The 16,578-nt window shown below is 50.7% G+C and overlaps 1 protein-coding gene across 2 annotated transcripts in view; it reads left to right on the forward strand.

Moving 5' to 3' along the window:
• Positions 1-7,732: 7,732 nt before the first annotated feature.
• TCF7L1 (transcription factor 7 like 1) overlaps positions 7,733-16,578 on the forward strand; it is a gene marked incomplete at both ends in the record, with an annotated part of 123,895 nt that continues 115,049 nt past the window's right edge. For both annotated transcript variants that reach the window (XM_080711737.1, XM_080711738.1), the window contains 2 exons: positions 7,733-8,006; positions 8,085-8,212. In XM_080711737.1, coding sequence (XP_080567863.1) covers positions 7,733-8,006; positions 8,085-8,212 — 402 coding nt within the window. The remainder of the gene's footprint in view (positions 8,007-8,084; positions 8,213-16,578) is intronic.

The following is a 16,578-nucleotide window of genomic DNA, read 5'->3' on the forward strand; positions in this document are numbered from 1 at the left end:
TTAGCCTCTCAAGTACAGGGATTATAGGCATGTCATGTGCCACCAAGCCCGGCTGCTTCTGAATTTTAGAAGGGTGTGTGTGTGTGTGTGTGTGTGTGTGTGTGTGTGTGTTACTGAGGATCAAACCCAGAGTATTGTATACGTTAGTGCTTCTTTTTTTTTTTTTTTTGGAAACCCTTCTACTTCCGATCTACACTCCCAGACCTATTTTTATATTTTTATTTGGAAACAGGGTCTCTCAAACTGGCGAGGCTGACTTCGAACCTGTGCGATCCTCCTGTCTCCGCCTCCCAAGCAGGGGGGGGGGGATTACAAGCGTGCACCACCACACCCTGCAGTGCTTCTTTTTTTTTTTTTTTTTTTTTTTGTGGGTCTGGGGAAGGAACCAAGGGGCATTCCACCTCTGAGCTACATCCCCTGCCCTATTTTTTATTCTTTATTTTTTTGAAACAGGGTTTCACTAAGTTGCAAAGGGCCTCACTTAAGTAGCTGAGGCTGTCTGCGAACCTGGATCCTCCTGTCACAGTTCTCAAATGTTGGGATTATAAGCGTGCGCCACCACGCCCAGCTCAGTGCTTCTTATTTTTAAAGTTGTGAATAAGCAGGGTATAATGGCACATGCCTGTCCAGTACTTGGAAGATCCCGGGTTTGAGGACAGCCTCAGCAACACAGTGAGACCCTGATTCAAAATAAAGAATAAAAAATAGGGCTGGGGGGGATATAGCTTAAAGGTAGAATGTCCCTGGGTTCCATCCCCAGTACCATAGAAACACACACACACACACACACACACACACACACACACACACACACACTTAAAAAGTCTAGGGGTGTAACTCAGAGGTAGAATATACCTGGGTTCAATCCCCAAAACCAAAATAAATAAATAAATAAATAAATAAATAAATAAATAATAAATAAAGCTGGGTGTGGTGTCCCACACTTGTAATCCCAGCATTCAAGAGGCTGAGCCAGGAGGATCACAGTTCACAGACAGCCTCTGCTGCTTAGTGAGGCCCTTTGCAACTCAGTGAGACACTGTTTCAAAATAAAGAATAAAAAATAAAGCCAGGGTGTAGTGGTGCACACTTGTAATCCCAGTACTTGGGAGGCTGAGACAGGAGGCAGGAGGATCACGCAGGTTCGAAGCCAGCCTCAGCTACTTAGTGAGGCTCTCAGCAACTTAGTGAGACCCTGTTTCCAAAAACAAAACAAAAAAAGATCTGGGAGTGTAGCCTGGAGGTAGAAAGCTCCTAGGTTCCATCCCCAATACTGCCCCCCCCAAAAAAATAATAATAATAGATAGATAGATTTTTTTTTCCCCTTCCCACCAGGTGTGGAGCATGCTTGTAATCCCAGTACTTGGGAAGTTGAGACAGGAGGATCTCAACCTTAGCTAAGTAGTGAGGCCCTCTGCAATTTAGTGAGAACTTGTTTCAAAATAAAGAATAAACAGCCAGGCTTGGTAGCACACGCTTGTAATCCCAGCATTTGGGAGGCTGAGACAGGAGGATCCTGGTTCACAGACAGCCTCAGCTACTTAGTGAGGCCCTCTTGCAACTCAGTGAGACCTGTTTAAAAAAAAAAAAAAGAATAAAAAGTAGGGCTGGGGTGTAGCTTGGAGATAGAATCCCTCTGGGTTCAATTCCTAGTACCGCAAAAAAAAAAAAAGGAAATAGTCCCCCCCCCCAAAAAAAATGTAACAAGATGTAATTATGTAATTAGGGAATAAAATGTTCTCCAGGTAATTAATGCTATGTAAAGGAAATCTAAAACAATAGAGAACCTTGGATTTTGCAGTCAAGACAGAAACAAAGTATCACCCCAGCCACTTTCCCCATCCCCAGATTCCATTTCCTAGGGTGTTTTTAGAACAACTCCCAGCAGTAGCTGCCAAAAACTATCCCATATTAAAACAACAACAACAAAACCATATGTTGTGCCTCACTCCGCATTTTCCACGAAATGTTAAAATATATTGGTCAAGCCCCGGCGTGGTGGCGCACCCTCGTAATCCCAGCATCATTCTGGAGGCTGAGACCAGAGGATTGAGGTTTGCAGACAGCCTCAGCTATTTAATGAGGCCCTCTGCAACTTAGTGAGACCCTGTTTCAAAATAAAGAATAAAAAGTAGGGCAGCAGATGTAGCTCGGAGGTCAAATGCCTCTGGGTTCCATTCCCAGACTTGGAAAAAAAAAAAAAAAAAATATATATATATATATATATATATATATATATATATATATAGTCAAACCAGGTATGGTGGTCCACGCCTATAAACCCCTTACTTGGGAGGCTCAGATAGGAAGATGACCAGTTTGAATATAGCCTCAGCAATATAGCAAGACCCTCCACAATTTAGTGAGACACTGTTTTAAAACAGAACATGGCCGGGCGTGGTGGCGCACGCTTGTAATCCCAGCGCTTGGGAGACTGAGACAGGGTCACACAGGTTCAAAGCTAATCAGTGAGGCTCTCAGCATAGACCCTGTTTCCAAATTAAGTATAAAGTTGGTCTGAAAGTATAGCTCGGAGGTAGAAAAGCCCCTGGAGTTCCACCCCCAGTACAACACACACACAAAAAAAGAACATAAAATATTGGTCAGATCCGGAAAAAGAAATGCAGGCATCTCTATTTACTATGCAGGTGTTCTATTTACTATCAAATAGCACTGGTTTTTTTATTTCTTTATTTTTAATTTTTTTCCCCTGCAGTACTGGGGACGGAACCCAGGGGCATCTTTGAGCTACAGCCCCAGCCCTATTTTTTTTTTTTTTTAAATTCTTTATTTTGAAACAGGATCTCACTGAGTTGCAAAGGGCCTCACTAAGTAGTAGCTGAAGCTGTCCGGGAACCACAATCCTCCTGTCTCAGCCTCCCAAATGCTGGGATTACAAGCGTGTGCCACCACGCCCGGCTTAACGCTGATTTTAAAATTAGCACAAAACTGAAATTGGGACCAGCTTATAAATTGGTGACTTTTATGTAGTGCTAAAATATCACCAAGAAAATAATGAAAAGCCGGGCGTGGTGGCGCACGCTTGTAATCCCAGCATTCGGGCCGCTGAGACTGGAGGATAGAGTTTTGTGGACAGCCTCAGCTACTTCGTGAGGCCCTCTGCAACTCAGTGAGACCTGGTTTCAAAAATAAAAGAATAAAAAATAGGGCAGGGAGTGTAGCTCGGAGGTCGAATGCCTCTGGTTTCCATCCCCAGACCCACACACACACAAAAAAATGACAGACTTGGGTGTGAGTGGCACTTGCCTTATTCCAGGTACTTGGGAGGCTGAGACAGGAGGATTGCAGGTCGGTATTAACAACTAAGGAGTGAAAGCCTCAGTAATTTAGTGAGACCCTATTTAAAAAAAAAGAAAAAGAAAAAGAAAAGCGCCAGACATGGTGGTGCAGGTCGGTAATTCCAATACTTGGGAGGCTAAGACAGGAGAAATGTAGGTTCGCAGACAGCCTCAGCAAGTATCGACATTCTCATGGACCTAGAGAGACCTTTTCAAAATGAAAATTAAAAAGCCGGGCCTGGTGGCATCAAAGCTTTTAATCCCAGTATTTGGGAGGATCACTGTTCAAGGAGAGCCTTAAATACTTAGCAAGGCCCTTGGCCGGGCCTTGCTAAACCGGGCGTGGTGGCGCACGCTTGTCATCCCAGCATTCGGGAGGCTGAGACCAGAGGATCGCGGTTCGCGGCCAGCCTCAGCTACTTAGTGAGGCCCTCTGCAACTCAGTGAGACCCGGTTTCAAAATGAAGAATAAAAAATCAGGCCGGGGGTGTAGCTCAGAGGTAGAATGCCCCTGGGTTCCATCCCTAGACTCACACACACACACACACACACACACACACACACAGACCCTGTTTCAAAATAAAGAATAAAAAATAGGGCTGGGGGTGCAGCTTGGAGGAAGAATGCCGCTGGGTTCTATCCCCAGTAACGCAAAAATAAACAAAGAAATAAATAAATAAGATGGATTATTGCTCGGGGATAGCAAGGCCAACAGACCTGGGAGTGACCGGCACTGGAGACCTTTGCAAGAGGAAGGCCCTGCAGACGGTCCGCACCGAGCAGGGCCAGGAGCTGCGTCTGGGTTTCTGCGGTGGGCCTGAGAGAAGCAGGCTGCGCTGGCTGAGCAGGTTTGGCGTGGGCTGCTGTGAATAAATGCTGCAGCCCGGCAGAGGCGCTGCCCTGAGTCGTAGGATGGTCAGGGCAGGGGATCTGGTATTTAGGTCCAGAGTGTAAGAGCCCTGGGCCTCCAAAAGGTAGAGGCTGGAGGCTTGGGTTTGGAATCCCTGGGGTGGTTTTGCAATGAAAAGCCCCTCCCTTCGGGGCAAATCATTGGCTTTACAGAATTACTACCCCTGGGAGGGACTTTCGCTCCCTGGTTAGGAAGTCTCGGAAGACATCAAACATTCCTAAAGAGCCAGGCCCACTTGTGATCCCAGAACTTGGGAGGCCGAGACAGGAGGTTCACAGGTTCAGGGCCAGCTTCACCTACTCACGGAGGGCTGAGGGTGTGCTCAGAGGAAGAATGCCCCGGGTTTAATATCCAGCACCAAAAAAAGAAAGGGAAAAAAGAAAGAAAGGAAGATTCCTCAGGTAGAGAAAGCAAAACATATGAGTCATATACTTACCTATACTAGAAGTGGTTTGCCAACTTTCTGCCATAAACTTTTTATGGGCTTTGCATTGAATCTAGACATCAGTTTGGAAAGAATTAACTTTTTGTGTGTTTGTGTGGCTCTGGGGGTGGAACCCAGGGGCTTTCTACCTCCAGGCTACACCCCCAATCTATTTTACATTTTATTTGGAAACAGGGTCTCACTAAGTTGCTGAGAGCCTCACTAAGTAGCTGAGGCTGGCTTCAAACCTGCGAGATTCTCCTGTCTCAGCCTCCCAAGCGCGGGGATTACAAGTGTGCACCACCACGCCTGGCTCTTATTTATTTTTTTTGAAACCGGGTCTTGCTAGGTTGATGAGAGTCTCACTACTTGCTGGGGCTGTCCTCAAATCCTCCCATCTCAGCCTCCCAAGGATGGGAATTAAGAGCCTGGGCCAGCATGCCTGGCTTTTAAATATGTTAATTTTAGTGCTCCGGATTGAACTCCTAGCCTTGCGGGTGCTAAGCACTGGCTCTACCGCTGGGCTACGCTGCCCCGCCCTCCCATAGGTTAATTTTGGTCCTGGGGTGGTACCCAAAGCTTTGCACATGCTAAATACTTGCTCCTCCACTGAGCTACGGCCCCATATGTTAATTACCTTCCCTTTCTGTCCTAAGCCTCTTCCACACGGACAAACACACTTTTACAACCACAAAGCACCTCAATGGTGAACCCACCAGGACTTGAGTCAACGAAGAACACACCCCTCAGCCGGGCGCGGTGGCGCACGCTTCTCATCCCAGCGTTTGGGAGGCTGAGACAGGAGGATCACAGGTTTTCCGCCAGTCTCAGCTACTTAGTGAGGCCCTCTGCAACTCAGTGAGACGCTGTTTCAAAATAAAAACAGCCAGGTGTGATGGTGCACACTTCTAATCCCAGAATTTGGGAGGCTGAGATAGGAGCATTCCGGTTCGAAGACAGCCTCAGCTACTTAGTGAGGCCCTTTGCAACTCAGTGAGACCCTGTTTTTTATTGTTATTGTTTTGTGGGTCTGGGGATGGAACCCAGGGGCATTTGACCTGCAAGTCACATCCCCTGCCCTACTTTTTAATTTATTTTTTGATACAGGGTCTCACTAAGTTGTAGAGGGCCTCACGAAGTAGTTGAGGCTGTCCGCAAACTGTGATTCTCCAGTCTCAGCCTCCCAAATGCTGGGATTACAAGTGTGCGGCACCATGCCCGGCTGAAACCCTGTTTTAAAATAATAAGCTGGGCGTAGTGGCACGCGCTTGTAATCCCAGTGTTTGGGAGGCTTAAGACAGGAGGATCGCGGTTCTCTGACAGCCTCAGCTACTTAGTGAGGCTCTCAGCAATTTAGTGAGACCCTGTTTCCAAATAAAATAGGTCTGGGAATATAGCCTGGAGGTAGAAAAGCCCCTGGGTTCCACCCCCAGTACTACAAAAAATAAAAATCAATAAAAAGTAGGGCTGGGGGGTGTAGCTCGGAGGTAGAAGGCCCCTGGGTTCCATCCCGTACTCGTAATCCCAGCAGGATTACGAATGTGCGCCACCACGCCCGGCTTTATTCTTCATTTTGAAACAGGGTCTCACTGAGTCCCTGAGGCTGGCCGCGAACCTGTGATCCTCCTGTCTCAGCCTCCCAAATACTGGTATTACAAGAGTCCATCAACACACCCCGCTGAAAGCCATGAATTTTTAAGGGGGTCTTTTTTTGTTTATAGGACTGGGGATCTATCCCAGAGGTTCTCTATTACTAGCACTGAACTACACCTACTCCCCATACCCGTTTTTTTTTCTTTCTGGTACTTGGTACCCACTATTGAACCCTGGACCATTGTACCAATGAGCTATGTCCCAGCCCTATTTTATTCTCATTTTGTAACAGTCTCAGGTTGATGACTTGCTGTCCTCCTGTCTCAGCCTCCCAATGGGATTACAAGCATGTGCCAACAGGCCTGGCTTATTTTTTATATTTTATTTTATTGTTATTATTTTTTGGTGGTACGGGGCTTCGTGGAAGCCCTTCTACCTCTGGGCTACACTCCCAGACCTATATTTATATTTTTATTTGGAAACAGGGTGTCTTAAACCAGCGAGGCTGGCTTCAAACCAGCGCGATCCTCCTGTCTCTGCCTCCCAAGCGCAGAGATTACAAGCGTGCGCCACCATGCCCTGAGCTAATTTTTATATTTTAGAAAGGGCCTCGAGCTGGGCCTGGTGGCGCACACTTGTAATCCCCGCGCTTGGGAGGCAGAGACAGGAGGATCGCACAGGTTCGAAGTCAGCCTCCGCTACTTAGTGAGGCTCTCAGCAGCTTAGGGAGACCCTGTTTCCAAATAAAATATAAAATAAGTCTGGGAGTACAGCCCGGAGGTAGGAAAGCCCCTGGGTGTCTCCCCCCCCCTCTCTCTCTCACACACACACACACACACACACACACACACACACACACACACACACTCTCGGTCTCATTAAGTTGTAGAGGGTCTCCCAAAGTTCTGAGGCTGGCCGGGAACCAGTGATCCTCCTGTCTCGGCTTCCCATCCAAGTCCTGGGGTTACCAGTGTGCGCCACCGCACCCGGCTACTTATTCTAAAACCTCTTCTAGCCGGGCGCGGTGGCGCACACTGGAAATCCCAGTCCTTGGGAGGCCGCCATCGAACCTGCCATCCTCCGGAATCGGCCTCCCCAAGGCTGGCCACCGCGCCCGGCCCAGACCTTGCCTTTGAAAGGGGATCGTCGGGGCTTCGGCGGGGCCAAGTCAGACAACCCGGCGGCGGGGCGAGGGGGGCGTGGGGACCCCGCGGTGGTGGGGGCTGCGAGGCCGCGGGGCCGCGGGGCAGGTGCGGGCCGGGTGCGCGCCCGCGGCCGTCCAGCAGGGGGCAGTGCGGGCCGCCGGCGCCCGGGCGGTGGGCGGGCGCGGCCGGCGCCGACTTTGGGGGTGGTTGGCAAGAAAGTTCGGGGCGGCGGGGCGCGGGCGGCGGCCGGGGGCGGCGAGCGGGCGGGGGCGGGCCCGCGCTCGCCCCTCCCTCCGTCCCTCCGTCCCTCCGGCCGGAGCCCAGCCCGCGGGGCGGCCGCGCCCGCGCAGTCGGCGGCAGCATGCCCCAGCTCGGCGGCGGGGGCCCCGGCGCGGCCGGCGGCGACGACCTGGGGGCCAGCGACGAGCTGATCGCCTTCCAGGACGAGGGCGGCGAGGAGCAGGAGCCGGGCGGCGGGCGCGCGTCGGCGCAGCGGGACCTGGACGAGGTCAAGTCGTCGCTGGTGCACGAGTCCGAGCACCCGGGCCCCCCGCCGGCCTTCGTGCCGCCCCCGCCGGCCGCGCGGCGCCCGCCCCCCGCGCGGGACGCCGTGCCCCGGCCGCGGGACTGCGACGGTAGGTGGCCCGCGGGATCCCGCGCGCGGTCCCCGCCCGGGTCCGCGGCCCCGCCTCACCGTCCGGTTTCCCCGGCAGGGCGCAGGCCCCAGGAAGGCGCGCTCTTTAAGGGGCCCCCCTACCCGGGGTACCCCTTCCTGATGATCCCGGACCTGAGCGGCCCGTACCTGCCCGGCGGAGCCCTGTCCCCCGGAGGGGCGCGCACGGTGAGTGGGGGGTGGGGCGGGAGCCCCCCCGGGGCCCGGCCGGGGGCGCGCAGCAACTTTCCACCAACTCGGCTCCGGCCGCGCGCGCGGGGCTGGGGCTGGGGCTGGGGGGTCGCGTCCTCGCCCTGCGCCGCGATCTGCCTTTTATTATCCAGAAGGAAAGTTGCATTTGTGCCCACCCTGGGGGTCCCCGGGAGGGAGGGGCCGGCCCGGGCAGGGCGCTGCCCCGCGGTTTCGGGGTTTCGGGGTGCTCGGGGCAGCTCACGCCCCCACCCCCTCCCGCTCCCCGCCTCCCTCCGCTTTTCCGCGGAACTCGGGGTTTTGAGCCCCCCGAGGATGCCGAGGGCGACCCCAGGCGTCCCGCAGGCCGAGGAACTTGGCTTTCCCCCCTTTTGTGGACGCCTTTTCTCATTTAAAGTGAGCGCGGCCACACTTTGGACCTGCTAATGGGCGCGCTTTGTGTGCTGCGTGCAGGCATTCGGAGCGGTGATTAGGCAGATTGACCGGCCCCAGACGCCGTGCAAAAGAGGGTGGATTCCTGCGCCCCCTCCCCGGCTCTGGACGCCCGCCCGCCTCGTAGGAGGGGTTCCCGACCCCCCCCACCCGAGGTACCGCTGCACCCCGGCTGCCCAGCCCGGTGTTGGGCGCGCAGGGAGATCTGGGGTGGGGGGAGCGCCGCCCTACTGTGTGCAGGGTCTCCCGAGGGCTCCCGCTGGTTTTTCTCTGGTCCATCTTCCCAGTGTGGTCCAGCTGGTCTCGCTGGGGGGCCTGGGACTGTGGCCCCCCGGAGTGGGCGGTGGGGGGCGCTCTGGATCCCGGAGGGGGCGTGGGAGCACACTGACCTCACCTCTTTGAGCGCACGAACCCAGGGGCGTTGCCCCCCCCCCCTTGGAATGGAGCCCCCAGGAGATGCTGGAGGCGATTGCTTTTTCTCGGTCGTATTTCAAGAAAGTATGCGTAAAAGTTGGATGTACTTTCCCCGGTGTGGACCGCTTCCCTTCCCATGCCCCCAGGTGGAGGCGGAGATGGAGGTCTCTGTAGGTGTGTGTGCGCGCGAGGCTGTTGCCACGCAAGGCCCATTTCTGGGTTTGCCTTTAGCACCCGGAGCCCATAACGTGTGTGTTCAGAGGGCGAGCCAGGCCCTAGGCACTTAGACACCAGAAATGTCTCAAATAGGACCGTTTTCCCCAAGCCAGAGATGACTCTTACAACATTACTCTTTAGGGCATTCATTCTTCAGCCTCGGGCTTCAAAATCTTGGACCATGAATCTGCCCAATTTTCTTTTGGTCTGCGGCACTACTGCCAAGCACCCGTGGGACAAGCGTTTTTTCTGTTAGGGTTTTCTCTTTGCTTCTATTTTATTTTGAAACAGGGTCTTGCTAAGATGCCAAGTGCTCTGGCCAAGTTGCCAGGGTTGGCCTTGAACCCGGCATCCTCCTTTCTCAGCCTCCCAATTTCTGATGTTACTGGCCGTGTCACCATGCCCGGCCCTTCTGTGGTCTTCAGTGTGCTTTCAGTAGCCGGACGTGGTGGCGCACGCTTGTAATCCCAGCATTCAGGAGGCTGAGACAGGATCCAGTTCGCAGACAGCCTCAGCTACTTAGTGAGGCCCTCTGCAACTCAGTGAGACCCTGTTTCAAAATAAAGGATAAAAAGCCCGGCGTGGTGGGGCACACTTGTAATCCCCGCGCTTGAGAGGTGGAGACAGGAGGTGCAGGTTCGAAGCCAGCCTCGCTGGCTTAAGAGAGCCTGTTTCCAAATAAAAAATAGGTGTCTGGGAGTGTAGCCCAGACCTAGAAGGATTTCCAGGAACCTCAGTGCCTCCAAAAAAAAATCAGGGCTGGGGGTGTAGCTCAGAGGTAAAATGCCCTTGGGTTCCACCCCCAGTATTGTCGAAAAAAAAAAAAAGAAAAGAAAAAAAGAAGAACAAATGTGGGGATTGACTAGTGTTTTCAGGTGTTGGGCACCTTAGGAAGAGCAGGCCTGGTACCCTTGCCTGCTGGCACAGTTGCTGCCGAGATGCTGGGGCCAGCCAGGCCTGCAGTCCACCCTGTCCCCGCACAGCCTCGCCTTTGCCTCCGCTCTGGCTCTGGCTTGGCCGGGATAAGAGGAAATGGTCTCTTCCTGAGGCTCTTCAGAGAAGAGGTTCCCTGACCTGGGTGAGGGCCAAGTCTCTGCTCTGAGTCTACTTATCTCAAGGCCCTGAAAAGCAGGCTTAGGAGAGGAACAGCCACCCCCAACTGGCTTTCACTACTTCCAATAATCACCACATTCATTCATTCATAAAAAAAAAAAATTCACAGACTGCTAATCCCAGTACTTGGGAGGCTGAGACGGGAGGATTGCAGGTTTGCGGCCAGCCTCAGCTACTTAGTGAGGCCCTCTGCAGCTTAGTGAGACCCTGTTTCAAAATAAAGAAGAAAATCGGGCTGGAGGTGTAGCTCAGAGGTAACATGGCCCTGGGTTCAATCTTCACTAGCACAAATAATAAAATAGGGATGAGAGTGTAGCTTGGAGGGAGAAGTTCCTGGATTCCATCCCCAGAACTACAAAAAATAAAAAAAAATAGGGCAGGGGGTGTACCTTGGAGATAGAATGGCCCTGGGTTCAATCCCCAGCAACACACACACACACACACACACACACACACACCCTTAAGGTCTACAAAATATTCCACATATTGGCTAGAATTTTTTTTTTTTTTTTTTTTTTTTTTTTTTTTGCGGGTCTGGGGATGGAACCCATAGGCATTTGACCTCCGAGCTACACCCCCTGCCCAATTTTTTTTATTTTTTATTTTGAAACAAGGTCTCACAGAGTTGCAAAGGGCATAAGTAGCTGAGGGTGTCCATGAACTGCGATCCTCTGGTCTCAGCCTCCCAAATGCTGGTATTACAAGTGTGTACCACCACGCCCGGCTTAGAAATTTGATAAGAAGATATAAGTTGAAAAGTGGATGGTAAATCCCAGCGTTTGGGAGGCTGAGACAGGAGGATCGTAGTTTGCAGACAGGACCTTTGCAACTCAGTGAAACCCTGTTTCAAAATAAAGAAGCCGGGCGTGGTGGTGCACGCTTGTAATCCCTGTGCTTGGGAGGCTAAGACAGGAGGATCGCAGGTTCAAAGCCAGCCTCAGCTACTTAGTGAGGCTCTCAGCAACTTAGTGAGACCCTGTTTCCAAATAAAACTATAAAATAGGTCTGAGAGTATAGTCCAGAAGTATAAGGACCCTGGGTTTCATTCCCAGTACCACAAAAAAAAGGAAGGAAGGAAGGAGATCCAGGCGTGGTGGCGCACGCTTGTCATCCCAGCATTCGGGAGGCTGAGACAGGAGGAGCCAAGTTTGTGACCAGCCTCAGCTACTTACTTAGTGAGGCCTTTGTGACTTGGTGAGACCCTTTTTCAAAATATAGAATAAAAAATGGGGCTCTGGGTGTAGCTCAGAGGTAGAATGCCCCTAGGTTCAATCCCCAACACCACACACACACACACACACACACACACACACACACAACTCAGGTTTACAAACATCTTAAATGTTGGCTAAAAGTTTTGTTTTTTATTTATTTATTTTTTTCAGTACTTGGGATGGAACCCAGGGGCATTCTACCTCCAAGACACACTCTTAATTCCTATTTTATCCTTTTTTTTAAATTTTTTATGGTACTGGGGTTCCTGGAAGCCCATCTGTCTCCGGGCTACACTCCCAGACCTATTTTTATATTTATTTGGAAACAGGGTCTCCTAAGCCAACGCGGCCGGCTTTGAACCTGCGCGATCCTCCTGTCTCCGCCTCCCAAGCATGCGCCACCACGCCCGGCTTATCCTTTATTTTGAAACAGGGTCTCACTGAGTTGCAGAGGGCCTCACTAAGTAGCTGAGGCTGTCCGTGAACTGCGATCCATCTGACCCACCCCCCATAAAAAGCCTTCCCAGACCCGCCCAAAAAAAAAAAAGTGGATGGTAAATCCCTGCATTTGGGAGGCTGAGACGGGAGGATCATACTTCGGAGACAGCCTCAGCCACGTAGCGAAGCCCTTTGCAACTCAGTGAAGACCCTGTTTCAAAATAAAGAATAAAGAGCCAGGTGTGGTGGCACACACTTGTAATCCCAGTATTCGGGAGGCTGAGACAGGAGGATCCAGGTTCATGGCCAGCTTCAGCTACTTAGTGAGGCCTTTTGCAACTCAGTGAGACTCTTATTTCAAATAAAGAATAAAAAAATAGGGCTGGGTGTGTAGCTCAAAGGTACAATGCCCCTGGGTTCCATCCCTAATACTGCAATAAAATGAAATAAAATAAAAAAATAGGGTTGGGGGTATAGCTCAGAGGTAGAATTCCCCTGGGTTCCCTCCCCAGTAACAAAAAAGAAAAAAAAATCATTAAAAAAAAAAAAAAAAGGAATGACAGGCTTGGTGGGGCAGGTTTGTAATCCCGGGATCCAGGAGGCTGAAACAGGTAGATTGCGGTTTGCGGCCAGCCTCACCTATTTAGGCCCTTTGCAACTTGACCCTGTTTCAAAATAAAGAATAAAAAATAGGGCTGGGGGTGGAGCTCGGAGGTTAAATGTCCCGGGTTCCATCCCCAGGACTGCAAAAAATCGTTCCCCGCCGTTTCCCACTGCCCCCTGCGCTGCGCTCCTGTTCTTCCAGACAAGCCCAAATGATTGTGTACAGAGGAAGAGGCTCTTTGGGGGAAGTTGTGTGTAACAGCTAAGGGAAACCTTTCTTTTGGAAGAGCAGTATAAACATGCTGCTTTTGGTAAAATTCTTTGAAGCCATTTCATCTAAATATAACTTCTGTTCCATTTTTTCCTAAATATAACTCTAATGAGGGCTTTTCACAAAGCAAGCTTTGGGCAGGGCCCTTGCTGTGTTGCTGAAGTTTTAGCAGCTGGACCTCTGGGTGACATTTGATTTCAGCCTCTGTGGAGGGACTTGGACCCTGTGGCTCATTTTTCTATGGGTGGGTGGATCTGGCAGAGAACATCTGCGATGACTTGTAATTTTGAAAAGTTACGGGGTCTCATTCTTCACCCATCTCCTTTCTTAGGCCTTCTCAAGGAGAAAATGGGGGGTGGCATGTTGGTGCGCACATGCTCTGACCTTTAACAAAGAACGTCCTAGCCTTTACGGTGATATGGATTGTCAGCAAAAGAATTAATAGAATTACATGCCTGTAATCACAGTATTTGGGAGGCGGAGACAGGAGAATCACAGTTTCAAAGCCAGCCTGGACATTTTTGTTTGTGTGTTTTGGCGGCACTGGGGATGGAACCCAGGGGCATTCTGCCTCCAAGCTACACTCCTAGCCCTATATTTTATTCTGTATTTTGAAACAGGGTCTCAATGAATTGCGAAGGGCCTCACCAAGTAGTAGCTGAGGCTGGCCGTGAACCCGGATTCTCCTGTCTCAGCCTCCCAAATGCTGGGATTACAAGCGTGCGCCACCACACTCGGCTCAGCCTGGGCAATTTAATTATGAGACTCTGTCTTAAAATAAAAATAAAAAAGGGGCCGCTCATGGTGGGGCATGCTCGTAATCTCAGTAACCAGCCTCAGCAATTTAGTGAGACCCTCAGTAACTTAGCAAGACCCTGTTTCAAAACGAAATGAGAAATCAGGCTGAGGGATGTAGCTTGGAGATAGAATGCCCCTGAGTTCAATCCCCATTACCTAAAACATACAAATAAAAATTAAAAGGGCTGTGGGAAGAGGGGAAAGCTCAGTGATACAGCACCTTGGGGTTCAATCTCTAGGAGAAAAAAGAAAGAAAGAAAGGAAGAAAGAGAAAGAAGAAAGAAAGAAAGACAGACAGACTGAACTGCACATGGTGGCTCACATTTGTAATCCCAGTATTTGGGAGGCTGAGATAGAAGGACGCAGGTGCAGGTACATTGCCAGTCTCAGCTACTTAGTGAGGCCTTTTGCAATTTAGTGAGACCCTGTTCCAAAATAAAGAATAAAAAGTAGGGCTGGGGGGATGTAGCTTGAAGGTAGAACACCCCTGGGTTCCATCCCCAGTATTGGAAAAAAAAAAAAAAGTTATGCTGGTTGCTATATCCCCAGCCCCAGCTACTTAGACCCTCTTTCAAAACAAAAAAATAAAAATAAGCAGGGCGTGGTGGGCACGCTTGTCATCCCCGCGCTTGGGAGGCGGAGACAGGAGGATCTCGCAGGTTTGAAGCCAGCCATGCTGGCTTAAGAGACCCTGTTTCCAAATTTAAAAAATATATAAGATAGGTCTGGGAGTGCAGCCTGGAGGTAGAAGGGTTTCCAGGAACTCCAGTACCACAAAAAATAAAAATAGGGCAGGATATAAAAATAGCTTGGAGGTAGACTTCCCTGGGTTCCATCCCTAGTTATGCACCCAAAATAAGGGGTGCCGGGAGTTTGGGGCTTGGAGGTAGAATGCCCCTGGTTTCCGTCCCCAGTGTGGGGTGGAGGTTAGGAGACTGGCCTTGCAGGCTTTGGAGAAAGTTAGAGGATGTTGCTGGCAGGGGGGCTTGTTTGTAGAGAAAGTTGGGTGGGGTTATAGATTAATGAATGGGGAAGATGGAAGCAGAGATAGAGACCTTTTTAGCAGGAAGGGAGCTGCTGCTGTTGCTACTTTTTTGTTTATTTATTTATTTTGTGTGTGTGGTGGTGTGGATTGAAGCCAGGGGCATTCTGCCTCCAAGATATATATATATATATATATATATATATATATATATATATATATATATTGTTTTGAAGTAGGGTCTTATTAATTTGCAGAGGAGCCAGGCATGGTGCTGCACGATTATAATCCCAGCATTTGGGAGGCCGAGACAGGAGAATCAAGGTTCTCGGACAACCTCTGCTACTTAGTGAGGTCATTTGTAACTCAGTGAGACCCTGTTTCAAAATAAAGAAAAAATAGGGCTGGGGGTGTCACTCAGAGGTAGAATGCCCCTGGGTCCCATCCTCAGTACTGCAAAAAAAAAAAAAAAATCAATTTGCATAGGGCCTCACTAAGTTGCTGAGGCTGTCTGTGAAACTGGGATCGTTCTCTTTCAGGCTCTCAAATACTGGAATTACAGGCATGGTGCACACCTATCTGTCTTAAGACTGTTGTGTGTGTGTGCTTGCGTGTGCACGCACGGGTATACTGGGGACCGAGTCCAGGGGCAGTCTGCCTCCAAGCTACACCTCCCTATTTTTTTGTTTTTATTCTGAAACAGGCTCTGGTTAGGTTGATGCGAGTCCCGTTGCTTGCTGAGGCTGTCTTCGAAACTGTGATTCTCCTTTCCTTAGACTCCCAAGTATTGAGATTGCCGGTGTGCGTCACCGAGCCCGCCTTAAGATGGTTTAAGTGCTGACAAGTGTGTGGTGAAATGGCTGCCTTCCCTTTCCCCTTTCCTTCCTCCCTCCCTTCCTCCCTCCTTCCCTCCCTCCATCCCTCTGTTGCTTTTTTTTTTTTGGTGATACTGGGGGTGGAACCCAGGGGCTTTCTACCTCTGGGCTACACTCCCAGACCTATTTTATATTTTATTTGGAAACAGAGTCTCACTAAGTTGCTGAGAGCCTCACTAAGTAGCTGAGGCTGGCTTCGAACCTGTGGGATCCTCCTGTCTCAGCCCCCCAAGCGCGGGGATTCCAAGCGTGCACCGCCACCCCCGGCTGTTGCTTCCTTTTTTATGGTACTGTTAATTGAACCCAGGAGCATTCTACCTCCAAGGCACCCCCCCCTCCCTCTTACTTTGCTTTGAAACAGGGTCTCCCTAGGTGCTCCAAGGGTAGCTAAATTGCTGACTGTCCTCCAACCTGTGTTCCTCCCTTCTCAACCTCCCAAGTACAGGGATTCCGCCTCTGGCTCTTCCTGAAGGCTGTGAGTGTCTTCACCCCATTTTGAAAGCTTGTAGCAACTGGGCTCCTAAAACCTTGGTTCTTCTAGTTCTGACCTGCTAGGAAGTACTTGTCCTGTTTTGCTGCTGTGCAAACAGCCTCATAGAAGTCAAGTGTCTATCCTAAGGTCACACCACCGGAGGTCGAAAGTGCCCGGACTGGAGCTGGGTTGTGAGTCTGAAGTCGAGGTCTTCCATCCTGCCCCGTGACTTTATCCAGTGGCCTCAGGTCACTGACCCCTCCCGCTGCAGAAGGGCAGGCGACCTTTGTCTCCCTGGGGTGGAAGGTGGGTAGATTTGCTCCAGCTTTACAAATTGACCTGGGAATTTCCTAATCAAAACAGTTGTCTGAGTACACCTGTGCCTCTCCACCCCAGGAAAGTGGCTGTCTACTAACTTTAGTATTTTTTTTTTTTTTCCGGTACTGGGGATTGAACTCGGGGGCATTCTACCTCCGAGCGACACCCCCAGCCTGATTTTATTTTTTATTTTGAAACA

This window comes from Muscardinus avellanarius (genome assembly GCF_963383645.1).
Source record: "Muscardinus avellanarius genome assembly, chromosome: 15".
NCBI lineage: Eukaryota > Metazoa > Chordata > Mammalia > Rodentia > Gliridae > Muscardinus > Muscardinus avellanarius.